Below are 27,950 nucleotides of genomic sequence, written 5' to 3' on the forward strand. Positions count from 1 at the left end.
CACTCTCTTTTGCCTGCCTTCCCTTTTAGCTCAGTCCACACATGGGTAATAAGCAGTGATGTGCGGTGAGGTAAATGGCTAGGGAGGCACTGGCTAGTATCAGAGCCAGATTTACAGCTACATATATGAACCCAAGGGTTAATGTGGGCATTATACAAAGGTGCAGCAGTATATAGTGCTGGGAATTTGGTGTGTTTTGATCAGGGATGTGCTGAAAAGGTAGACAGAGGAGGCAGTGCCTCACCTGCCATACACTTTTTCACTCTAATGGTTTTCACTATAAAAATTATCAAAATAATACAAAGAAGATATTTCTAAAAAAAATCTTTACATTTTTCTTATAATTTTTATAGTCAAAACTCTGGAGTATACCTAAGTATGACAGGAAAGGCTCTGCCTCACCTAACCGTACATCAATTTCTCACATGACCGCACATCACTGGTTATAAATGTTTAGAGGGCACAGCACTTAGTTCCCTTCTACTGGCTTTGAAGAAACCATGCACACAGGTAGTACACAGAGGAAGAAATTGTCCACTGCAGTAATAATTCATCCCTGCAAAATGAGAATGGCCCAATTACATACATTGAGTCATTCAGTAAATACATGTTTTATAGGTGAAGCTTTGATTTTAATAGATTTACAACTCCTCAAGGCCCCTACACATACAGTAATGCCCTTTACAACACATTATGCCACAGTAATGTCCCTTAAGGGTACACATTATGTCACAGTAAGGCCCCTTACACATTATGAGACCGTAATGCCCCCCAGTGACAGCTCCCCCCAGAACTGACAGATGAAACACTATTGAAATCAGACTTTCACATTAAAATGGGATCTCCCAGTAGGCCAGCTCCCTCCTTTTACCTACCGGGGCTGTGTGGTGGGTGAGCTCGGGCGGTGCAGGATGGGACGAAGATGTCACATGCCAGGGATCAATCAGCGCCACTCCTTCTAATGTGGTGCCGGTCGTGAACTGATTGGAGTTCGCGGACTGGCAGCCACTGCTGATTGGCTGCCGGTCCATAAGCTCTGATTGGCTTGTGACTGGCGTCACATTAGACTGATGGCTGCATTGTGTCTCTCAAGGCAGGGTTGCAGGCTGCTGCCTGCATGTACTGGTGTGCAGCCCAAACCCCTGCTTTCATATCGGCCAGTGGGCCTGATTCAGACCCGGTCGCAAGCGCTGAGTGCTCACAACCAGGTCGATGTTTGCCCACTGGGCATGCTCACGATGGAGCCGGCTCTGTCGTGCGCATGCGCGAGACCCGGTTAGCAATGGGTGCTCCGTCGCTCCAGGTCTCGCACCAAAGGGGGCGAGCTGTCGATGGTGAGTGACAGCTCACCCCATTTGGTGGGCGGGCCGGAGGGTGGCAGGCCAAATGGAGGCGTTCCCAACGGAACGCTTGCCATTTGGGGGCGGCCCCACTGACATCACCAGTGATGTCAGCGGGAGAGCTTCCGGCTCTGTTAGAGCCGAAACCTCTCTGGGGCTTGCGGCCACGAGACCCTACCACAAGGGTCTTGTCGCAAGCCCAATGGTCGCGATGGTCGCGACCATCAACCTGGCCGCTCACTATAGCTGTGGGTGGCCGCTCAAAAAAAAAAAGAACGCCCTGATTCAGAGCGAGCGCTCTTTCAGAGCGTCCGTCTCTGAATCAGGCCCAGTGTGTACGTAAGATGCCGACGCGTGCTCCTGCAAGTTGTCCGTTGCATCCTCAGATGTTATGTACATGCAGAATGATCTGAGGATGTAGCTAGCCATGCCATGCTGCCAAAAGCAAGCCCCTGCTACCCCTCCCCCCGCCGTCGCTCCGTTACTCCTGGCATCGGCAAGTGTGTATGCACTTGCCAATGCCGGCACCCCCGCTGGGTCCACCGTGCATGATAGATTGGCTGGGAACACATCATCTAATGTGTACCCAGCTTAGATAAGAGTTGGCCTGCTGATGGACGTAACATTTTTTTATTCTGCTATACACATACTTTACATTGGAATTTAGTACAGATGTGCAGGGATGGTTCCTAGCAAACTTGCCGACATTCAGCTCCCTCCTTCCTGGAGGGAGCTGAATGTCTGTATACAGCGGGGGGCATGGCCGGGTGATGATGACATATTGGAGGCGGGGGAAGGGGCACGGCCACATGAACGTGTCATTGTGGCACCCCCCCTCTTCACAATGCCGTGCTTAATGGCATTGCGAAGAAGAGGGCGGGGCCGAGATGACACTATTCCAGGAGATTTGCCTACTTTTCCCGGGTGGCTGGGAGTGCCACCCGATATTCGGGAGACTCCCGGCCATCCTGGGAAAGTAGGCATGTATGTTTCCCAGTGAACCGACAACAATCGAATTTAGGGGTTCCGAGTTGAACCGAGTAAGAGTTCGGAATTACTTTGGGGTACCAAGTCCCAGTTCAGTTCTGCTGTTAGTTCAGAACTCGGATTTAAAAATCGAACTCCGGTTTTGGATTGCTTATAAACATGTCCAAACATGTTCAAATGACATGAATTTAGCTGTTTTGTTTTTATTTTATTTTAAATAAAATAGAGATCCAAAACCAAAATATGAAGATGAATCAGGATCCAAAACCAAAACACAGGGACTGCGCACCACTCTAATATTTAGACATGCAGTGTTGTATGTAATGATTTACATTTCTAATATTTATATATGTATCATCTTGTAATTTGAACAGATACACAGCATGTGTCTGAATTAGGAATACATTTTGCCTCGGAGCAGAAATTGCAGCTGAGAAAACCATGTTGCTCATGTTGAATTTTTTTTCCCAGTATCTGTATTTGCACCTAACTATAAATCAGCCCCTGTATTCTATAGGTATAAAATACTGTAGTAGCTAGTATATCCATTCTCGCTCGCAAATTTTAAACTTAACACCTACCTTACAGTATATTAGACAATAAGCATATTGTATTATATATAAAGTGCAGTTATCGGGAGTGAAACAATGACAGCTATAATCATGGTCTCATATTGTAAGAACCTAGAATTACACAAATCAAATGCAAAGCCATCCCAGTTTGCAATGATGATAAAATCTCTTTATTATCTGCATATTTCATAAGATACATTCATTTTGAAAAAATATTATAATTTCCCAGTATCCACTTTATATATAAGTAATGCTGTCATCAGCAAAGATATACACAATTAAATTTTGGAATATTTATGCTGTAGATAAATTTTTACATTAAATAAATCTCTGCCTCCTATCTTCCTCTAGGCATGTCTTAAGATCCTCAACTTTTTACATTATAACATTAAAATTACAGATACATTCAATCTCTTTATTTTACTTATATTATCAAAATATTTTAAAACAAAATAATGGTTAAATACAATTCATTAAAAGGTGCATTATTTATACTGGCCAGGTTCAAGACATAGGTTCGAAAGCAGACATATATTTCATTATCTTCTCAGGTTAAGAGTTATTCTGTGATCAAAATCCAATTTGGTTGTATATAGGGAAATATGAATGCCAACAGGTGCCAGTATAGGTCTCTCTATATTAGCATAATGTAAACTGAAGTGACTACAATGGCTACAATGGGTATTGCTGAACCTTTCATTTGTTGGGTTTAATCTAATACATATACTTGTATATCAGTGACCCCTTAACTTTTTCATCCTACAAAGTGTAACACAGTCCTTTTTACCATGTTCATCTTTCAAATGCGTTTATTGAAATAAAGTATTTGAAGCATATGAAATCACAGGCTTTCCATGAGTTTTTGCATATTTATGTACAGCTGTAGGTAGAGATCTCTAAATTAATATTTACAGTGTAAACATCAACTTTTAAATATAAGAATCATATTTGTCAAAATTTTCACCTCACAACATATTTGTTTTGGTTTGAATACAGAAGTAATCTTTTTGAAATACTATGTCAAACTGAAAAATATAGTAAACTTGTTATTTTCATTAAACAACCAACTGAAAGCTCTTCTTCAAAGGTTCTGCAAGAGAAAAAAAGAAGTTTATTTTCAAGCATGCACGTCCTAAAAATGACATAAAAAGAACATTAATTTATATTCTATACTATCTATAGTATTTTAATTTGGAAGTCAGTACACAAAACTAACCCATTCATATAGAAACATTTGTATTATATATTTACTCTGCACTCACAGATGCTGCAGTTTGTTGTCACGAGTATGGCTTCATATGGCACTTGTTAAGCTGCAGGCCAATTAGAGCCACTAGAACAAGAGCCCTGGCAGACACTTGAATGTAAGTAGGTAAAGTGAAAGCCAAGCCAACCCAACCAACACATTCACCAAAAGCTATTGTATGCTGACCACTCAATCTATTGCAAAGAAAGTTTACACATGAATATCTTCTCAAAAGTCTGTCATGGAGCTGAATTAGTGGGAGACATTGCACTATACTTACCTACTCTCCCGAAATGGATGGGAGTCTCCTGGCCACTCGCAAAAGTAGTCAAGTCTCCCGAGTCCCGCACCGCCACAACCCACATCCCCCCACGGCTCCCCTCCACCTGCTCACACTGCCCACTGTGACCGCCCACTTACAGAGCACAAGTGGGTGGTGCGGGGGGGCCAATGACGCGACTCGCAGTGAATAGCATCATTGTAGCCCCGCCCCCAATATATAATGCCTGTTTTCTCTGTACTGTATAGCAGAGGGCGGTACTACGATGACGTGATCATCCTGCCACACCCTCTGCACCACCCACTTTCCTGGCCATCACGCCCCCTCTCGTCTGACCTGGCTGAACCCTCCTGGAGGAGGGGGCAGCAAAGTCGGCATGTATGCATTGAGTTTAGAGGCTTAAGCTGGGTATACACTGACAGATACATTGGCCGATCAACTGATCGGCCAATGTATCTGCTGCCCGTCGAGCAGTGTGTACCCGCGATATGTTGGTGAACATCGGCGTTCACCGACATATCGCATTGTCTGTGCTGCACAGCCAATGGACAGGTATGTCTGCAGACATATCTGTCCATTGGCAGGTGTGTATGAGCGGTCTGCAGACCGCCCATACACACAGAGCGGCAGCCGTGGGTAGGGTGGCGGGACACACACCCCGCCCCCCGGGACAAGCCCCCTGGTCGCCGGGACCCACAGATGATGGCCGTTCAGTGTGTATGAACGACCATCATCTGCAGATATATCTGTCAGGTGTGTACCCACTTTTAGGGCTACACATCTATTATCAAAATATCAAAACCAATATCTAATATCAAAACACATAAATCAGTGACTCTTTCTTTCTCTTCTAGCAAAAATGTTTTATTGTCCTTTAACACTAGATGTTACCGATGTGTACTGTCTGAATTTTATACACACGATTGAATGCACACATCTCATAATTAAAGAATAACTTTATTCTTCTAATATTATTCATGTGAATGTATTAGTGCCTGCAAATTCTTTCACTGTTCGGTAAGTATAGCAGCCTTCAATACTGGTCATTTACATCACTGAGTTTAAGTGAGACTAAATATTTTAAATAAGTATATATACAGAGTATATACAAAGAGTGATCTTGTGGCAAATGATGGGGAATGTTTCATTTAATTTTTCAAAAAGTTGGCATTAGCAACCTAGGTAGACATTGCAGGAAGATACAACACGTATATAATAACTTCTACAGAGACTGCACCTGCAGGGAGCTGTCTGAAATAGTTAATAGTTTCCATTTCACTGCATAATAAAAATATTAGGGGTGAGCGGGTTCGGTTTTACTCGGTTTTACTCGGTTCTTATCGCCACTTTACCGCAAATTTGGCTCGATTTTATTCGCTATCCAAAACACATGTTCGGCGACAGCCAATAAAAAGATCCGGGTAAAACCGAGTAAAACCGAACCCGCTCACCCCTAAAAAATATACAGTATGATATGAAAGATCTAAACTTTTATCAAGAACAGAAGTTAACATATGTGGGTGAACCTAACAACCCATGCATCAGGAGAACGCATTAGGCCCAGGTCACTTGGTTGGTACAACAAGTAAGCAGATGCTAGGCCTGAGCCCCTTGTTAGTGACCCTGGGAATTAGGCCAAGGTCACTTGTTAAAACTAGGAAGGCCCTAAGCCTGAAGCCATTAAATAAAGTGACTATGGGCAGTAGGCATAGGTTAGGTTGGCCCAAGGCCACTGGTAATGGCCTGGGTATTAAGCCCAAGCTATTTAAAATAAAGGACCCCAGGTAGGTGGGTAAACCTGGGCATTTGGCCCAGGCCAAAGTGTTACATTTCAAAATATGAAACATTGTAAAGAGACATGTCAAGAGCACATATTTGTAGGAGGGTGCAAATGTATAGTTTGCAGTGGGGCGCCCCCACATACCTTGGCACTAGCCCAGAGATTACATCATACTCTCTGACTGTGTTTCAATCTTTGCCTTCATATAATCTAGGATTTGCTCATTTTCCATGACCCTATATATATAAAGTAAGTAAGAAACTGCTCTGTCCCTACAATAATAATCATATCTCAAAGCAGAACTAAACTGCGTTGTATATTGGAGCAACAACAATAAATATAGATTGTTTAAAGGCATAGGAGATGATGAGAAAATTCTAGTCACTAGTAAATGAATTTCCATCAAATGTAAAAATATATAAATATTTTCTACAAGGCATATACAGTACATGATATCAATACAATATGCGTTATAGTAAAATATAAAACTGTAACTATGGAATTTTTGTTCTAAAAGGCAATTTAAACAATGGTAATTTTACTTTGCTACATGAAGACTATAGTAAACTGATTTGCAATGACGGACATACCAATGGTAGGTGGTTCAGCAACTCATCAATGGTGGCATCATCATAGTTTTCAGAAAATGGCGCTTGACTTAGATCAGCATTTTCTCGAAGGCTGGCAGGATTGATATCCTCTTGACTATAAAACATGAAGAGACGTTTGTTTTTTCTCTGCTGCCTTCTTCTAATACAGAAACAGCCCATGAAAGTGAATAAATGAATATTACAGTGACTCCACCCACTCATCTACCTCTTTGTGTTAGAAGCAGGTAGAGCAATCTGCATGCTAGGTGACAGGTTTTGTATCGCACCACTTCTCTAAAAAAGCATTGCTTCCTTTAAAATTACTTCTATCTGATGCATATGTAAATGAACAGTTTAAACAATAATGGATCATGATAAAAGTGTGCCTGAAATTGAAACTTCAGATCTGCATGATTTTCCATTTTCCATATTTTGTGGATTACTAATTAGTTGATTTCTTTCTATACTCTATATATGTTTTACGGATACATGATATTTATGGTCTTTATCGCTGAAAGACATGATAAATAGCCACCAATTCTAAAATGAAGCTGATTAATTCAAAGTAAACTGGATTTTTGAATGTTCAACTAATACTTTACTATGTACTAAACATTACAATTTTTATGCCAAATTTTTAGATGGATCATTGAATTTTGGTTCAATCAATTAAATTGTTTTGACCCAGTGGACTGAGCTAGTATTTAGTATGTATACTGGTTTAAATCACACATTTGCCTTAAAGACTTTCCTTTGAGAAAGTCAGAAATTAAATGCAACAGAAGCGGTTCTTATTTCTACCCTAGAAGCTTATATACATTGTGAACATATGTTCATCCTTTACATTCACTTTCCTGTGGGCAAGGGAGCATGGAAGGAGGGGAGTGAGTACTAATTGCCTGGGCTTGTTGGAGGGGCCCGGTGGGGGCCCTGTATCCTTTTACTAGCCAATCTCTCCAGCCCAGGACAAGTGCTGTGTGCTGGGGTGTGGTGGGTCCAAGAAAGCTGCTGCTGCTGCTGAGCCTCCTCTGCACTTGGTTTGTGATGGGAGAGGGAAAGTGATCACACTGATCATGTCCCCCTCACTGGATCTGCCCCTGGCTGAGGGGTGCACAAAGTCCCTCTGGTGGCACCAAAATTGTTATTTTTTTAGAATTTTTCGTAGGACGCACTTAGGCCGTGCCCCCTACAGTACTGGGGCCTGGGACTGGTGTCTACAGCCCTGACAGTGGGTTAAATTGAATGGTTCAAATCAGCCATTTTCAATTTCAAAAACAATGGGGGATTATGCTTTGATAACTGTGCATGTATAGGTACGAACAGTGGAGCAAGTTCATCCCAGATGCCTGGAGGCAAGTTATAATTTGGTGCCCACCACCGTCACAGTCGCTGACACTATAATGTAGAATTTCACAAGCAGATACACCCGCAGTTGCACACAGAATATAGGCATGCCATGGAGGAATGAGACAGAGAGTTGTGGATGTGGAGGGCGCTGGACATGTCACACTGACAACAGAAGCTGCTAAGGAGCAGCAACAGCAATGAGTAGGGACAGGCTATCAATAGACAAAGGCAGCAGCTGATGGTCTAACATGGGGCTCTCAGGTGTATAGTGGCTTCACAGGTGCCAGGAAGAGGTGCCATGTATTGGGTGGCCGTGACGGTACATTCCGGGCACATACAGTACTTATAGCCCTAAGTGGGGTGAATATATTGTGGGCAATGCAGGAGGTGCCCCTTTAGTGCTGGAGCCCGGTAGCAGGCGCCTCCATTGTCTCCCATAGTTTTGTCCCTGGATACGAACACTGCAGTTATATACAGTATGAGCTTTACCTGGATATTAACTCTTTGTTAATTGTATTTTTGTATTGCTGTGGATATTAATTTGCATCTTTCTACTGTGGGATTTTGTTTTTAAATTGCAAGAACTAACTGATGAACAGGTTTTTATCTGTTGCCAATTGGTTTGCCTCTCTGATTTGGTGGATTGTCTTACTGTGGTACTTTGTTCCGTAGTATTACAAATTATTATATTATTTCACCTGAACAGACTGCACACTTTTTGGTTGGGTACAACTAAACTTGCTTGGTTATAGATATTATTATAAACTTCTGATTATTTATTGAGAAACTTGACCATAATCTTTATAGACTGTCAATTATAACATAGGTTTCTCAATCCAGTCTCATTTATTATTCTCAAAATGTATTTGACCGATAAAATGTCTATTTGGAGACATCAGCTGCAAGAGATATATTTGATACTGGAGATACTTGATACAGGAGATATATTTGACACTACAATATATTACAGTATGTAAATTTTAAACTATGTTATTCTGGTAAAACGAGTTAGAGTCATATACAGTCTATAAGAAATGTCTTACAATTTTTTACAGTATATGAGACTATTAATATGTTTACACTAGATCTCAGTAATGAGTCTTTTTCTTCATTTTGTGCCACAAAGACAGCACACTGATTGCAGAAATTGGCTAATTAGATAACCGAGTATATTACTCATACCCTGCTGATGATTTAAACTGTATACACAGTTTGTAGAATAATACAATGATCAACCAATGAATCTATAATCAGTGTGTGCTACACGAGTAGCAATGGTGACTAATACCAGCACATACAAAAGTTCTGCCAATTGAAGTTAGATTTTGGCAACAGTTGTTTTTAAAAACTACAGTCAGAGTGATTGGTGATTTAAAACACTCAGCTAAAGGATGAAAAAAAAACAGGCAATCACCAAAAAAAATATATTAACTCCAGATGCTAGAATAAAAGGGCAATATAATCCAAGGAATAGATGGCACACCAGGATATTGCAATAAACATATTAGTTTATTTAGTTGCAGAAGTAATATCTTGGATCTAGTATGATCCTTTCTAAAGCTATACACTGAAACCTCGGCTTCGATCCATGTCCGACCTGGGATACTGAACACAGGTTGAAGACGGGCTTCAGATGACTTACCTCATTCAGACTGCCCATTGGACCCAGGTTATTCCCTTCCACACTGAGCCAGGACCCAGGTCTTGCCAGATTGCCCTGGCAATAACCCGGTTCTCTGCCTAGTGTGAAGAGGGTTATCACTCAGCTAATATATTTGCCACAGAAACTGCATGTTTTGGTCTTGCAAGTGCTTTATCGGTGCTTTGATACACCCCCATACTGGCAGAAAATTGATTACTCAGATCACTGAATATATCACTTATACCATGCTGACTGTGGTAGTGTCTAGCATAATCTATAGGGCATTTAACTTTTTTAAGAATTTAATCATGAGTGGCAGTGGAGATTATTGTCACACACATTAGGTGTGTGTTTTGTCAATTGTGGTTATACATATTGTAACAGATTGGTAACTAACACTATACAGCAATATTGACTATCACCATAACAATTTTTAGACAATTATTAAGTTCACAGAGTGAATCTCCAAAAATGCACACAGCACTGCTGACTTCCCTATTAGTTTTCTAAAGTGACATATTAAATTTAGGTGTTTAGGGGTATTTCTTGCTCTTTCAATAACTCTTTCTTCTCATTAATAACACTTACAGTATGTAAACAAACCCAGACTGAGCAAGGAGATTCTATTTGTCTTTTTCTCCTCTACGCCTGAAGAGACTAGAGGCTAGATCTTTCCCAGAGTGGCAGAAGCATATTAATGCCAAGTGGGCCAATGTGCAACACACCCTGCCCCTTCCATGCAGTTTGCCAAGCCCACTGTTCGCCATCTTCCCTGACATTTTCAGCAAGATAGTGCATGTGCAAAAGATAGCAAAGGCTCTGGCTATACTATTTTAATAATAGTAAGTTTATAAAGCTTCAAAGTTTAATCACATTAAATAAAGTTTAAGAGTGATATCATAATTAAAGAAATTGAATGCCTATTACAACTCAGAGCAAAGAAGAAACAAGTCTGTAATCAGTCTACTAACGGTACATTCAAAAGTAGCTTTTATAATATACTTTAAAATATTGAGATCATCATTGAATCCTATCATTTAAAAATAAGCAGCGAAATATTAGTTAAAAGTAGAATGACATGCGTAAGAGAAAGAAAATAGTGAATAAAACTGATACCAATTGTGTGTCTCTGTGCGCTTTCTTTAATATAAAAGTGCAGTTATATGATTTGCATTAAAAGTAGCTCTAGTTGTTAAAATACAAGTACTGGTGTAATAATCTTGCAGAAAAAAATTGTATATAGTTACAGTAGATACTTAGATTAAGTGCATGCACTTCTAATAATCACAATTATTTTGACATCAGAATTAGTGTAATATCGAGTAAAGCAGCCAAGAGACACTGGGGATATTCCGTTACTAATGTTGGGCATATAGTACATTGCCAGATAACATGCCTGTCAGACCGACAGACATTTTATCTGGCATCCTGTCAGCCCGCAGATATCGCGGGGATACACCCTGAGATCTCTCTCGGTGTATTGGCCCCGATATCTGCGCTCCACCCCCGGGGGAGGAGACATTTCCCCGTTCCTTCCATGGCGTACACTGCCCGATGCGGCTGATATTTTACCTTGCAGATATTGCATCGCACGGGCATGCTGGACGATCCGGTATGGCCGATCGATATTTAACCCTTGGTCGGCCACACACACACTACAATTATCGGGGCGATTCGCGGATATTGGGCAGATCGGCCCGATAATTGTAGAGTGTATGCCCAACATAAGATATTTGTAGAGGTATTCGATATATATTGTATGATTAATCGCTTAACAGTATATCTAGTACATTGAGGAATTCCCTCTACTTATGTGCCTACAAGCAGTGGCCCTGATTCAGAGCCAGACGCTCTGACAGAGCACTCGCTCTGAATCAGGGCCGGCCTTCTTGTTTTTTAGAGCAGCCTCCTGGCCGCTCGCATAGCTGTGGGTGACCACCCACAGCTATAGCGAGCGGCCATGATGATGGTCGCGATAGTCAAGACCATCGCGACCATCGGGTTTGCGATGAGTCCCTTGTGGTAGGGTCTCATTGCCGCAAGCCCCAGAGAGCTTTCGGCTCTAACAGAGCCGAAAGCTCTCCCACTGACATCACTTGTGATGTCAGTGGGGCCGGCCCCATACGTTAGGCGATCCCATGGGAATGCCTCCGTCTGGGCAGCCACGCCCCCGGCCCGCCCACCAAAGGGGGCATGCTCGCTCTGAATCAGGGGCCGGCCTTCTTGTTTTTTAGAGCAGCCTCCTGGCTGCTCGCATAGCTGTGGGTGACAACCCACAGCTATAGCAAGCGGCCATGATGATGGTCGCGATGGTCAAGACCATCGCGACCATCGGGTTTGCGATGAGACCCTTGTGGTAGGGTCTCATTGCCGCAAGCCCCAGAGAGCTTTCGGCTCTAACAGAGCCGAAAGCTCTCCCACTGACATCACTTGTGATGTCAGTGGGGCCGGCCCCATACGTTAGGCGATCCCATGGGAATGCCTCCGTCTGGGCAGCCACGCCCCCGGCCCGCCCACCAAAGGGGGCATGCTGTCACACAACATCGACAGCATGCCCCCTTTGATACGAGACCCGGAGCGACGGTTTGCAGTCGCTATCCGGGTCTCATGCATGCGCACGACGGAGCCGGCTCTGTCGTGCGCATGCGCACGGGGCCACCATCGACACGCTTGCCAGCGCATAGCGCTCGCTAGCGGGTCTGAATCAGGCCCAGTGTTGTAACAATTATTTGGCATACAGAATTAGCTGCTCAACTATATACATAAGAAAATTCTTGCTACATGAGTGATGTTATATTGTAACAATTCTTTATTTTTATACACTGGAGATATTTCTCACTATCATGTGTCTCTGGAAGTAATGATAATAACTCCTAGTATATAGATATTGTATTCATATAAGTTACAGCTTAAGGTTTTAGCTGTTATACTCATGAGTAGGGCTAATTTTAAGGTCCACTCTCCTAGTTGCCAATAGCCACTCACAGTACATAAGCTAATAGTACTGGTGTTTTAATATAAGTAATATATTTAGCTATTCTTTATTTGCATGTACTAAGAGTACCAGATTCTTATACTTATACTTGTACTGGTACTAATAGTATTTATTGTGTGATTCAAAAATCTTACTATTAGAATGTATCCACATAATATAAGTATCTAAACAATGTAAATAACTGTTTTCCTTCCAGTAATCTACTGTACAGTCTATTAGGTTTCGAGGAGTGCACCCACCATAATACATTTGGGGCAGAATTTGTATATGGGACATTTATGCTGTTCTTGAAAAATGCAGATTATTAGATTCATTTAGCTTGGTATTTGACTAATAATTATTTATAGTTATTCCATTACAGATAAATCCTTTGCTCAGTTTACCATTATAGCTGCCTTAATGTATATTAACATCACTATTTCTTAAGATGTGCTTAGATAATTGCATAGTGTACATATTGCCTACATAGATTGGAATTTGCCATTGTCTAAAACAGGAGTGGGAAACCTTTTTTCTGCTGAGGGCCATTTTGATATATATAACATTATTTGCGGGCCGGTTCGGGCCACGCCCTTCAACATGACATCACATGGGGCGGGGCCACCATTGCCGGTGATTACAGCAATGCCCGGAGCATCCTAAGGATGCTCCAGGGAGCTGTAAGGGCAGCGGTGTGATCGTCTGAAGCATCCTAAGGACGCTCCAGGTGGCACTGCCGCATAGATTCTTGCTGCAGTGTGCCATTCTAGGCTCCCTGTTAGTCAGATGAGGCTAGCAGAAAAAAGCTCAGAGGGCCATACCAAATGATTCCGAGGGCCTTATAAGGCCCCCGGGCAGGAGGTTCCCCATCCCCGGAATAAAACAATATTCAGCCAAACAGGTCACTGGGAACTAGCGACATCACAGTTGCTTGAGGCTAACTGTGTACATTATGAGTAGGTGTAAGGCTACACACTTTTAGTGTTTCTGTTGCAGCATTGGTTAAATAAAATACTTCCTGTAACAACCTGAATTTATAAACCAGAAGAAAACTAGTAGATTTGTTGATAGATGCTGGCAATGCATGTTTAGTTGTAAATGGTGCTGGGATGTTGTGTGCAATGATTTTTATAATGTATTTTATACTACAATTAGTATAACAGGTTCTGTCCTGGAAATATGGCATGTGAATAATTGCAGTGCAGGAAATCCTCAATTAAGTCCCATTCTGGACAGAGACTGTTCCAGGACTTTCATCAAATAACTCACTCAGGGCCGTATTATTCATAAGGTTGACTAGGCTGAAGCCTAGGGACCCCACAGGAAGAAGATGCAAGGCACACTCATTAGCAGAGGTTTGTTTTGAGACAATGGGGGGAGACAGCGGACCAATAGCGCACTAGAATCAGGGTTGTTATACCTCCATGAGAGGACACGTGACCGCCGCCATCACAGCAGTTGTCACCGCCACTACCTGGAGGAAATTATTTTTCCTCCAGACCTCAGTACACACAGGGACAGGAGATTCCAGAGAACTTGCGAGGATTCATTCTACCCACTAACGAACCATCACTGAGTGAGACACCAACATAGGGGTGGAGCCAACTGGATTGAAGATCCGGAGTGCACACACCAGGGTGGACGCTCCAACCTACTGGTAAGTGCATAGTGTGGGTCAATGCCACGATACACATGCAAGGATATATGAAACCCAGACATCCACCTTTAGGCTGAGAGAGACGTCAGGCTCACAGTTTTAGTGGGGTGAAATATTGAAGTGCCGGATGGAGCCCGAAATTCCTGAGAATCCCAAAGGCCCTGCCATAGATTAATACAGCCCTGCCTTTACTTCTTTGGAAGTCAAGTAACTACAGTGGTGAGAGTGTGAAACTGGATCTGCATAGTGTTATGTCTTCTTTTAAGATCAAAATAATTGAAGCTAAGTAAAAGAAAATGTATTTTTATTTTCCTAAATTCAGAAGTGACAGTTTCGGCAAGAATGGATGTGAGCCCTTTTTGACTGCACTAGGATCTTTTATAATAAATAATGGCCTTAAACTCAGCAAAGCAGAATGCAATAAGAACCCTTTAAACTTGTTGCATTTGCAAAAAGTGGAAGAAAAATATACATCAGCAGTCAATCTTATTAACATATCTCTAATTTTATGCAGTCATGGCTGCATGCTAGAAGCAATCAAAGCTGAAATAGTTAAAGACATGAAGCAAAAATCCTCTACAAGAATATATTTCTTTTTTGCACTCCAGAATTTTTTTATCTTTTTGTACTAAAATTAAAATCTCCAGTTTTTGTTAAGGATTCCATTTTATGATTTATTGCATTATATACAATACATAGCAATCATTTCAGTTCTCTGAAATGTATCCAAATTAATCCCACATGATAATGACAATCATGATTAAGTAGATGCACTTGTCGCTTTCCAATTTTCAGAGTTAGTGCCATTTTAATTAAAGTAATACTGCTAGCGTATCAATACCTTCTCTTTCCGGTCATAACTGAATTTAAGTACTTCTTTACTGCCATCTGCTTCCGATATCGACTGTAGATATCAGTGAACACAGAATCAATGTGACGCTTCACAGGGACTGGGTCTTCCACAACATTATTACTGATTAAGAAAATAGAAAACTGTTAATAAAAATGTACATTTAACAATATGGGAATATTTTCCAAAGTGATAAAATAATTAAAAACAGTAAAAAGCCAAAAATAGTTGTAAAAAGTAAAAATCTATCACAACTCCAAAAATCGAAATTATGCACCCCCAATGCTTTGCTTCCTAAGCTCTTTCTTTGTTCCTCCATTTTCATTTAGAATGTAAGCTTTTGCAAGCTCTCATATTATGCTACATAATTAATAAATTTGTGGGTTGTGTTTATGTATCTAAGTCAGTTTGTTTCCTGTCTCTATCTGTTTATAGTGTTCACTGTTCACTATGTAATCCTGTATTTTATTTGCCTAAGTACAGCGCTGCAGGAATTTTGTTCTGCCTCAAAAATAAAACAGAATATTAATATTATTAAGAAGAAGAAGAAGAAGAAGAAGAAGAAGAAGAAGAAGAAGAAGATTTTACATTATTTCAACTGTGTGTTAACAGTTGTAAAACTGATGGAATATCGAAATGACCATCAAAAAATATTTTTGTTTTTACTGGTTCTCTCAAAATGAATGAGGGATCAAACAAATGATAAAACAATTTTGACATGCAGAAAACAGGTTTATTAGTAAAGGTACTCTACAGATGTTTAAACAAGTGTTTTATGAATGACTTAAATCTGTTATCTTTTTTGTAGTTATTTGGCATAAAATTGGTAAAATTATAGCCACAAACATTTTTCTCAAAAATGTTAAAAAATACATTTCTATCAGATAATACATACAGTGTAAAAACCGTATAATAAAAAACAGTGCTAAAAATAATATGGAATAAATGAACACAACCTCAATTGAAATTGTTGTGGGAGATATCAAGCACTGTAAAACCTCAAAATAGCATGAAACCAGACAAAGAAAAAAATTCAGTGCAAATTTAAATATCAAAAGCTGAAATATTTTTGTTGCTTCTCTGTGAACTTTTTTTTTTGGAGTGGGGCCTAAGTTTGCTATGATTTATGTTACAGTTAAATATTAGCTGTTTTTCAATTAAAACTCCCATCAGGATCTGCCATTAATTTGTGGGTAATAAACACTTTTAGTAATATCTTGCCCAGCCTTGGACTACTAACAGTATTGTTCACTGTCTCTTAATATTTCATCATTTATAATTTAAAATATTCTATTCTTCCAAATACATGCATTAAATGTAGCTATCATCACACATTTGCCTACACTGAATTGTTTTTTTACATTTGTCAATTACAATATATAATAAACACTAAAAACAACTAACAATGCCCATAAAAATTGACTATAGGGGATTGATCGAAAAATATCCAACTAAAACAATTGAATCATTTTCAGTCATCACAGAAAATCCTGTCTGCTGATAACTCTGTCAAAGCATGTGGCAATCTGCCGATCACACTGACAGGTCTCAATGTTAACACAAACATATTTGGCTAAACATCCTGATCCTGTTGCAAGTACATACAGTAGGTGGCAAACTGCAATCTGATTCTCTGGCTCAATGCTTGGACCTAGTTGCAGGATGAGCTTCACTTTAAATCATTGTATTCATATCCCATCTTACCTGACTCTTTTGCCAATTAGAGATTCTAAATATCTTCTTGCAGAAAGCTGGCCCAGGAGCTTGCTGTATCCACTAGTGAAGAGACCATCAGCGTGCCGAGATGTTCTACCACACAGAGAAACAAAATTACAAATATTTTACTTTTTATTATTTAAATTATGAAAATTATGCATGTTAAGATGGTAGAACTGATAGAAGACATGAATAAGAATCAGATTAATTGACCAGAATGCTTGGGACTTCTGTCTTGGCATTGCACTTTTCTTTAAATTGCTTAGCAGTGCTCATCACAGTTACCATAGGAAGAGATTACTGGTGATCACATCTATGGGTATGACACTCAAAATAAAATAACAATAATGTATTTGTTTTCTTACTGGGTCAGGGCAGAATTTTATATATGGTTTTCTAGATAACAAATACTATACCTATAGGTAAGTGTAGCACATTCACATAAAGAAACACATGTATTGCATACAAAGGGGTCTATGTACTTAGCCTTGGAGAGAGATAAAGAGGATGGAGATAAAGTACCCACCAATCAGCTCCTAATTGTTATTTTTAAAACACAGTCTGTAAAGTGACAGTTAGGAGCTGGTTGGTTGGTACTGTACCTCCATCCACTTTATCTCTCTTCAAGGCTTAGTACATAAGTATTAATATGTGTATTAATATACATTTTGGGCTCAATTCCCATTTAAGTACAACATGTTTCTGATTTACTAAATTACAAAATGAATACAGTGATATAATATTCTTCAACATGAGTGCAATACAGAGGAGCAATCCATATATGTTGTCCTCAGAATGTTGATGATCAACAGCAAATTAAAATATATACTCTATCAATGCAATTCCCAGGCTGGTGCATGCAGATGCACTTAATATGAGCTCAGTGCCTAGTTTTCAGTATTATCCTCCCTCAATACTGGTGATGCATTGAGGCTTCCAGAATGCTTAAGGACTTAAATGCAGGTGCTGATAACATATTTACATAGCTACTGCCCAGTGAGAGTACTGTACATCACATTTGATGAAACTACACCATCTGGTTTTATTGGATGCTAGGGGCCCAAACAGGAGTTCAAGTGTTTGTAGACCTGGATGAGGTTGTAATAAATAAAAAGAATGGCTATAAAATCTCTAATGCAGGCAGAATTCATCTCCATGCAAAGCAGGGCCATAACTAGGTTGGTGCAACTTGTGTCACAGCAGGGGGAACACCAGGGCAGGGGGCGCTGTTTGGGCCCGTTAATTTTTTGTTTATAATCATTCTCACTTGTAGCTTCCTCTTCTTTTATCCCCTGGCTGCCCCCATCTCCTCCCTGGCCAACTCCCCATCCATCTGGCCACCTCTCCAAGCACCTTCAGTCACATCCTCTTTTATTTAATGCACACAGCTATCTGCCCCATAATTTCTGATGGCAGCCCTGAACACAGCCACCGATACACGACCCAGGTGTTACCAGCACACCTGGAGTACCCTTGCTGGCGAGTTAAGCTGCCATTACAGGGTACATTGTTGCTGATATTTGCTGTATATACACCACAAGTTGCATTATTTCTATACCTTCAGTCAGTGATCTACACTGCTGGCTCCAGGCTTGTGCATGGCTGTTCAGATGGACAAATCCTGGTGCAGGTGCAGGTGCAACTTCACCCGGGTTCTCCTACATCTAGAACTGGTGAGTTATACTGCATAATTATTTTGTATCATCAATGCAGCCATTGGATTCACATTGTTTTTGGCAGTGACACCTGGATAACAGTGGTACAACGGGATCGATACCCCTTCATCATCGAACAGGTCAAATCAGATCTGTCATGGACTTTATCCATGAGGCCAGGCCCCCTTTTCAGGTGTGCATCTTATGTCCCTACTTGCAAATGAGGGTGAGGGAACATAAGGGGGCTCCAATGCTCCTTCTGGCACAGGGCACCAAAAAATCTAGTTATGGTTCTGATGCAAAGTCCATGTGGGCGCTATACTCATATGGAACAGAGGGACTAAATCATTAGCAAGATCCACAACATCTATTTTGGGTTCCTCTCCTGCTATCAACTTTCTTAAGATGCAGATTGGGACCCTATGGGTTAACTTTCTGAATCCCAACTGGTAAAATATAAAGCAGAGAGCAGCTTATATGGACAACACTTAATAACTATATGCCTCATTATATATTTGACAATGGATTTTTTCATCTGCTACTCACACGTTTCCATGAATTCCATGCCAAACAATAGATCAGAATTCTAGACATAATAAGTTCTGGGCATCATTCTCTTATTAATGGCAGTGCTTTAATATTTACTTCCAATATTATCCCTAGATTTTGTATCTGTCTTCTGTCACACATCAGGGTTCAAGTCCCTGTTACATAGTCCAATGGTGCCCTCCTAACCACAGAAGAAGTCTCTAAGGACTATGCTTGCCAACCAGAATGTGTGGTTGGCATTCTCTACTGTTCATTCCCTGCATTTTTTGAACATGGCTGTCCCCATTTTGAATGCAATCACATGACTGGCTGCTCCAACTAGGTACCAGCAACTATAGTCACATGTTCCATTCCACCTATCAGATCCAAGAGCGCCCTACTTAAAAAATGGATGGACCCGGGGTAACAACGTTGGCAGTACAACATCTTTCCAGATATTAGTACTGTGGCTCCTGGTGTCTTTGCATCTCTGTATTGTTCCAGTCCTTCCACTGCCTCTTGAAATCTATGTTTGTATTAGATAAAGCCTTCAGCATTGCTTCAAGATTCTGCACTTGTTTGTTACAAGTTTTCATCATTGCTATACAGAACTCTGTGGCCACGATTCAATTCAATGTGATGCTGAATAGCCCCGGGAGGGAGCTCCCAGAGCTATTAAATTATGTGCGCTGTTAAGTAGGAGAATGCTGGTTCTTGCGACTTAACCTGGGTGTTTAGTCGCAAGAACCAGCATTCTCCAACTAAAATGCAGGCCGCGATGCTGTTGTGAAGCAAACAGCTGCACTGATGACACCTTAGTCAGATTTCTCCTCGCACCCTCAGGAGGGTGCGAGAAGAAATCCTTTAGTCCGACCAAACATCGCGCTGAATTGAATAGTTCCAGGAGCTCCCTCCCTGGGCTATGTAGCATTGCTTTGAATTGAAACGCGGCCTGTGCTTGTCCTAGCTACAGATCTCCAAGCACTGCTCTAAATATCTGTACCTGTTTCAGCCACCTGCATTGCTAGTGTAGTCTGCTCTGCTTCAACTCCTGTTACGTGTGGTTACCAAGTGTATCCAATTTTCCTTGTACCTGTGGTTACCAAGTGTATTTAGCTCCTGTTACCTGCAGTTACCAAGTGCACCCTGCTTCTGTTATTTGCATTACAGAGTGCACTCAGCTATTGACTCTGTACTGCATTCACAAGTGCACCCAGCAGCTGATTCAGTGTTCAGTATTCAATATTCAAGAGTGTGCTGCATCTGACCCAGCCACCAGCTACCTGCACTTCACATATATTCCACTTGGTATCATACTGCATGCAGCTGCACATGGGTATACCTCCTGCTTCTAGTGATACACAATACTCCAAGTGCCAACACCTCCAGCAGACTGCCACAAGTACTACAAGCTCTTCACTATTATATCATCTGCTACCTGCCTCTGCTGGATTACAGTCCTTTGAGTGTCCTCATCTATATTAGACTCTAATTGTTTTCCTTCACTCCAATTAGTACATTTCAGACTATACCCATGCTCATTCTCTTCTCAGGGTATCTAGATATCCATACGCATTAGTCTGGGTCCATGAGTAGAAGCATTGTTAAGGCTCGATGCTTAATCCATTCTCCTACAAATAATGTTACCCATAGGGTCCCAATCTGCATCTTTAAAATCCCAGTGTTGCGACACCCTCCCATATCCTTCCCTATTTCCTACAAATCTAACTGATGCAGAGTATCAATGTAAGCATAGGTAATTTGAACTATATTCTATTTATAACGATCAATGGTTCCTTCCAGGGTTTCTCCACAATTAATTTAGAACCACCTATATATAGGCTTTAGTCTGCCATACATTATTACAATAAGTTAATTGAAATTATTATTCCCATTTCTTGTGTTGAAATATTCCTACTTTTCACATATTTACACATTTATACCTATATTTCATCCATCAATTACATATGATATTTGTTTGCTGCTCAAACGATCATTTGAAGCCAACCTTCATACTGTACATTCATGTATACTATCATGGGTCACAATAGATGGTAATACCATTTAGGTAGCCACAAGGAAAATGACAAGTAAAGGTATGCTCCTTTTGCTGTGAATTCATTGCAAGGCAGCATGCATATCAAGTGTATTCCGCTTAGAGCTGCATTAAAGACTACTGTTCCTTAATTATTAAAGTAATATATATATATATATATAAATACAGTACAGTGCACTCTGGGCTCCTAATTTTCTATCTCATATTAATGCATGATATGAGTGTGATATTCTAATTGGAGATCGTAATTAAAAAATTAAATCTATACTTTTTTTCTATTATTTTATTGCTTGCTATGCACTTTTCACCAAGAGTGTTTTATGAGTGTTATGTGTGTTATTGATGGTTGATTGTATTGTGTTTTTATGAATTCTTCATTAAATGTTTTATTTATTTAGATTTATTTAAATTTGAGACAACTCATTAGTGTAACTACCATGGGCGCAGGGTATGCATGCACATGGGTCCCTGGGTCCAGGAGGCCCACACCCAGGGCCAGCAACAGAAATCTTGGGGCCTGTGATACTGATATCTCTGGGGGCCCTCCCTTGACCATTCCTCCACAACACCCACACATCCCTCCTGCATCTATATCTATCGATGAATGCAGTCTACATGCATATATATATATATATATATATATATATATTTTATATATATATATATATATATATATATATATATATATACAGTCAGGTGCATAAATATCGGGACATTGACAGAATTTTCATATTTTGGCCTCTATTCACCACCACAATGGCTTTGAAATGAAACAAACAAGATGTGCTTTAACTGCAGACTTTCAGATTTAATTTAAGGGTAATTACATCCAAATCAGGTGAACGGTGTAGGAATTACAACGGTTTCTATATGTGCCTCCTACTTTTTAAGGGGCCAAAAGTAATGGGACAAACTAAACAATCCTAAATCTAACTTTCACTTTTTAATACTTTGTTGCAAATCCTTTGCAGGCAATTACAGCCTGTAGTCTGGAACGCATAGACATCACCAGACGCTGGGTTTCATCCCTGGTGATGCTCTGCCAGGCCTCTACTGCAAATGTCTTCAGTTCCTGCTTGTTCTTGGGGCATTTTCCCTTCAGTTTTGTCTTCATCGAGTGAAATGCATGCTGAATCGGATTCAGGTCAGGGGATTGACTTGGCCATTGCATAACATTCCACTTTTTAGCCTTAGAAAACTCTTTGGTTGCTTTTGCAGTATGCTTCGGGTCAATGTCCATCTCCACTGTGAAGCGCCGTCCAATGAGATCTGAAGCATTTGACTGAATATGAGCATATAATTTTGCCTGAAACACTTCAGAATTCATTCTGCTGCTTTTGTCAGCAGTCACATCATCAATAAATACAAGGGAACCAGTTCCATTGGCAGCCATACATGCCCACGCCATGACACTACCACCACCATGCTTCACTGATGAGGTGGTATGTTTTGGATCATGAACAGTTCCTTTCATTCCCATCACTCTGGTACAAGTTGATCTTTGTCTCATTTGTCCATAGGATGTTGTTCCAGAACTGTAATGGCTTTTTTAGATGTTGTTTGGCAAACTCTAATCTGGTCTTCCTGTTTTTGAGGCTCACCAATGGTTTACATCTTGTGGTGAACCCTCTATATTCACTCTTGTGAAGTCTGTTCATTGTTGACTTTGACACATATACACCTACCTCCTGGAGAGTGTTCTTGATTTGGCCAACTGTTGTGAAGGGGTTTTTCTTCACCAGGGAAATAATTCTTCTGTCATCCACCACAGTTGTTTTCTGTGGTCTTCCGGGTCTTTTGGTGTTGCTGAGCTCTCCGGTGCGTTCTTTCTTTTTAAGAATGTTCCAAACAGTTGATTTGGCCACACCTAATGTTTTTGCTATCTCTCTGATGGGTTTGTTTTGATTTTTAAGCCTAATGATGGCTTGCTTCACTGATAGTGACAGCTCTTTGGATCTCATATTGAGAGTCGACAGCAACTGATTCCAAATGCAAATGTCACACCTAGAATCTACTCCAGATCTTTTACCTGCTTAATTGATAACGAAATAATGAGGGAATAGCCCACACCTGTCCATGAAATAGCTTTTGAGTTGATAGTCCCATTACTTTTGGCCCCATAAAAAGTGGGAGGCACATATAGAAACCGTTGTAATTCCTACACCGTTCACCTGATTTGGATGTAATTACCCTCAAATTAAATCTGAAAGTCTGCAGTTAAAGCACATCTTGTTTGTTTCATTTCAATGCCATTGTGGTGGTGAATAGAGGCCAAAATATGAAAATTCTGTCAATGTCCCAATATTTATGCACCTGACTGTATATATATATATATATATATCTATATATGTCTATATATATATATCTATATATATCTATATATATATATATATATATATATATATCCCTAAACACATTAAAAGAAAACCCTCCACTTATGCACACATTGAGTTGGAGACTGGAGCTATATGTAAAATGAGGAAAAGGGGCACTCACTCTCATATGGTAATATCCAATATCAATCTTAAATAAAGTAAAAACACCCTGTCATGGATGTCACACTCACCCCCACAGCCGCTGGGACAGTGGAGGTGCAGAGCTGCAGGCACAGCACAGCTTGAACTAGTGAGCTGTCTGTGTGCCCGGCAATGGTCGGTTCCTCGTCCCTTCCTCCCTGCGGTTCCTCGGTGGATAGACAGGGACAACGGCAATCTAGGGACAGAGGGCCGGCACAGCCATGCAGCATCATGTGAAGTGACGCATGCCATGATGTGCGCCGGCGCTACAGTACACCAGGTTAACTTTAGTGGGGGGGTGTCCATACAATACATATGCCAGGCATGGCCACAGGGTGGGAACGGGGGCGGTCAATTTACTATTAGCCGTAGACCCGAGGCTGGGACAGTGGAGGTGCAGAGTTGCAGGCACAGCACAGCTTGAACTAGTGTCTGTATGCCCGGTGGTTGTCGGTTCCTCCTCCCTTCCTCAGCTTCAGTCCAGGACAGAGGGAAGGTACGGCGCAGCTGTGCAGAGATATGCGCCAGAGCCACTCTACACTCAGTACTGACCCGGTGATGGGGCCACTGGTTTAACTTTTGTGGGGGGTCATCCATACACATTCCATGTCATGCCATGCAGGGCGGGAACGGTCAATATACTATAAGCACGGACCCAGTGCAGATGCCATTTGTGCCCCTGAGCCCTCTGAACCTCGGGGCCTGGCACAAGTGTACCCCTTGTACCCCCCTGTCACCGAGCCTACCCACACCACACACCCTGCACCCATAATTATACTTACCTCTCTGGAGTCCCGCATCAGCACTGCAGTATAGCACAAATCACTGGTAAAATGGTGCTGCAGCCATTTTCCCTATGTTTTGCACATGCGTAATAGCAAAGTCTCCGACAACACAGCACAGACGCCATGTTCCCATTGAATTGTGCATGGGTAGTAGATTCTGACACAAAGCCTACTAAGTCTACTGAGCTGCCAGAGAGGAGGGGGCCTGTACAGAGTCTCTCCTCTCTTAAACTGCCTCTGGGACAACTTTATTACATATGTCATAGCCTTAGCAATAAAAATGGTTAACTAAACACAAATTAGACTTTGAAAAAAAATAAGGGAACTAGAGAAATGCAAAGACACAATCACAATTCTTAAGTAACTAGATCATTGAGAGTAGTTAAAACTCATCTTATTGTTAAATTGGTATGTACACAGGTGCTGTTTTGGATAAGAACTGGGTATTACAAACTGCCAAACCAACTGTAACAGCATATTCAATCAATTCAGCATATAAGATTAGACTCTTAACATGCATATTAACTTGGATTTTAATAGACTTCAATAAGTTATACAGTATGTGATTATTAAAGTTTACTTTATCCACACACTGCACCATGTAAAGCAGTTATATGCCAAATTTTAGAGTTTGGTCATCTATTGAGAATGTGAAGCCATAGAAAGCCTTGGGTTCTTATGACCTGATGATCTTTTATTACAAAAGTTTTTGAACAATCATATGATGATTTTACTGTTAATAATTCCAAAATCAGATAAAGACTCCCAAATACCCAATGATCATTATTCTCAATTCGCTAATTAATATTGAAATAAAAATGCTGATTTTGAGTTTGCCTGCCACATTTAATTTTATCCTAGCAACCATGATAATAAGAGATCAAATTGTACACCCAAAAGGCAAGTTTATGATATATATATATATATATATATATATATATATATATATTGGTTTTAAATGTGTAATACAGCTTTGGTTAAGATCCATAAAAAAAAAATCACACTCACCTACTGTATCCAAATTTCTTAAATAGGATAAGATCAGCACACAAAGTCCAGTTCATTAGAAGTAATTTTTAATTTATTGTGAATAGTACATCGCAATGGTCAGCTCAACAGCCATTTCAATCAAACAATTGGATCCTGATGAAAATTGTATGATTGAAATGGGAGCTGAGCTGACCACTGTGATCTACTATTTACAATAAATGTAAAATTATTTCTACTAAACTACACTTTGTGTGCTGATCGTCTGCTATCTAAGAAATTAAGATAGGTGAGTGTCACTGGGCCTGGGCTTGCTGGAGGGGCCTGGCAGAAGCCATGTCCCGGCTCGGGTCAGCTGCTAAGGGGGACATTGTCCTACTTTGTAGCACTGCTGATGGGGATAATGAAGCCTCAATCCAGCTCTGCTTCTCAGCATTGCAAACTGAAATGTTCTAATTCATTTGGAATAACAGATTTCCCAGAATTACTCAAAGTTACACCTTAGTATATTTTCCAGGGTATCCGAAACTGCAAGATTGCTTTCAATATATTTGCTTCTCAATACCTATAAATATTTGCTTTATCCACATTATTAGGTCACCTTAATGTGACCTTGTTACTAATAGAATATCACTCAGTTACATTGTTTGAAATCCTTAATGAGTGCACTTCTTTCCAAAAAGGGACCAGCTCATTTCATGTTCACCAAATAACTATAGCCATTCTACAAACTTCCCTTGATGACAAAATACAGGAGTGGATCTGCAAAGGTCAATGGACGTCATTCAGAGGGCGGCCGCTTACTATTTTAAGTGCCGCCTCCTGGTCGATCGCTAGGCTTGCAATCAACCAGGGTGATGGTCGTGATGGTCAAGACCATGGTGACCATCGGGGCTTGTGATGAGACCCTAAGGTTGGGTCTCATCAAGCAGATCGAGCAGGAAGCTCCCCACTGACATCATTGCTGATATCAGTGGGGCCGCCCCAAACGGCAAGCGTTCCGTCGGGAACGCCTCCGTTTGGCCGGCCACGCCCCCTGCCCACCTCCCAAATGGGGTGTGCTGTCACTCACCATCGACAGCTCGCACCCTTTGGTGCGAGACCCGTAATAACAGAGCGCCCGTCGCTAGCCGGGTCTCGCACATGTGCACGTTGGAGCCGGCTCTGACGTGCGCAAGCCCAGTGGTGGAAACATCCACCCGGTTGTGAACGCTCAGCGCTTGTGACCGGGTCTGAATGACCCCAAAGGTCCCTAACCAGATCGAAACAATGTTAGCATTATAATACTGTAGCTTAAGCATGAGTTTGCTATACATTGCCCTTATTTGATTCACCATTTTGTTTAAGGGGTAGTAAGGTCCAGGACTTCACTACATAAATATCATATATCATGCCTACATACAGTAATGCAGCAAGATGGAAATGAACCACCGTATTATATTATATAATAAAGTTATCCCTATGAGACATTATGACTAAGCATTTCCTGCATCTACAAATAACATGATACATCTTTTAAACACGTGGAATACATAGATCATTTATGTGGGACATCATGTGGATATTAGTCAACAAGTGCTTCAGTAATGTCATTGATTGCTATTGAATTTATATACTATTATTCTTTCATATAATGGCAGAGTCAGGAGTCTGGGCCTTCTTTTAAGATGATATAGCCTCAATGCTGGCTCATCTTCCTCTCCAAACATTCTACTTCTGCCTCCCCTCTTCTACAAGCCCTACACTGACTCCCATTCCTCTTCAGAACCCAATTCAAGGTTCTTACACTCACTTACAAAGCCCTCACCCAATTCTCTCCCATTTACATCTCAGACCTTATGTCCTTTCACACTATTGCTCACCCACTTTGCTCAACACATGTACACCGCCTCCCCTGCCATCTTATTACTTCCTCCCACTCCTGCCTTCAAGATTTTGCCCATGCTGCTCCTTACCTCTGGAACAATCTCCCTCTCCCTATCCGACTCTCCATCTCTCGACAAATCTTCAAACAGACTCTCAAGACCCACTACTTAATCATCGCCTTCAGGCTCTCATCCTAACCCGCTGCTCCATGCTCCTTCCTCACTGTCTACACTGTCTCACTGTCTACCCATCTGTGTTACCCCTGTCTGCCTGCCCCTCCTCTTTAGAATGTCATGAGCAGGACCCTCTGCGGTTAAGACCCAGACAACCGGGATGCCATATGAGACAACACCGGCGCCGAAATCCCGACATGACTCAGGATGCTGACACGAGGATCCCGGCAGATGGCATCCCGATCATAAGGACAAGTATCTGTTTCAGGGTGGAGAGTTAGGTTTTGGCAGCCCAGGGGGGACAGGGTTAGGCTGTGGGTGGGGGGAGGTTAGGGTTAGGCTCTGGGCATGGTGGGTTAGGTTCAGGCACCACCGGGGGGGTTGTGGTTAAGCACTAAGGGGG

At 41.1% G+C, this 27,950-nt stretch overlaps 1 protein-coding gene across 1 annotated transcript in view; it reads right to left on the reverse strand.

The window, feature by feature from the left end:
* Positions 1–3,089: 3,089 nt before the first annotated feature.
* The window catches only part of VIP (vasoactive intestinal peptide), a 35,841-nt gene continuing 10,980 nt past the window's right edge, over positions 3,090–27,950 (reverse strand). Inside the window, exons 4-7 of the mRNA XM_088474491.1 lie at positions 16,970–17,074; positions 15,257–15,388; positions 6,796–6,910; positions 3,090–3,989 (exon numbers count right to left, since the gene is read on the reverse strand). Of these exons, the coding sequence (XP_088330617.1) occupies positions 3,981–3,989; positions 6,796–6,910; positions 15,257–15,388; positions 16,970–17,074 (361 nt within the window). The 3' untranslated portion in view covers positions 3,090–3,980. The remainder of the gene's footprint in view (positions 3,990–6,795; positions 6,911–15,256; positions 15,389–16,969; positions 17,075–27,950) is intronic.

This window comes from Taudactylus pleione, unplaced genomic scaffold (genome assembly GCF_031769625.1).
Source record: "Taudactylus pleione unplaced genomic scaffold, aTauple2 ptg000154l, whole genome shotgun sequence".
Lineage (NCBI taxonomy): Eukaryota > Metazoa > Chordata > Amphibia > Anura > Myobatrachidae > Taudactylus > Taudactylus pleione.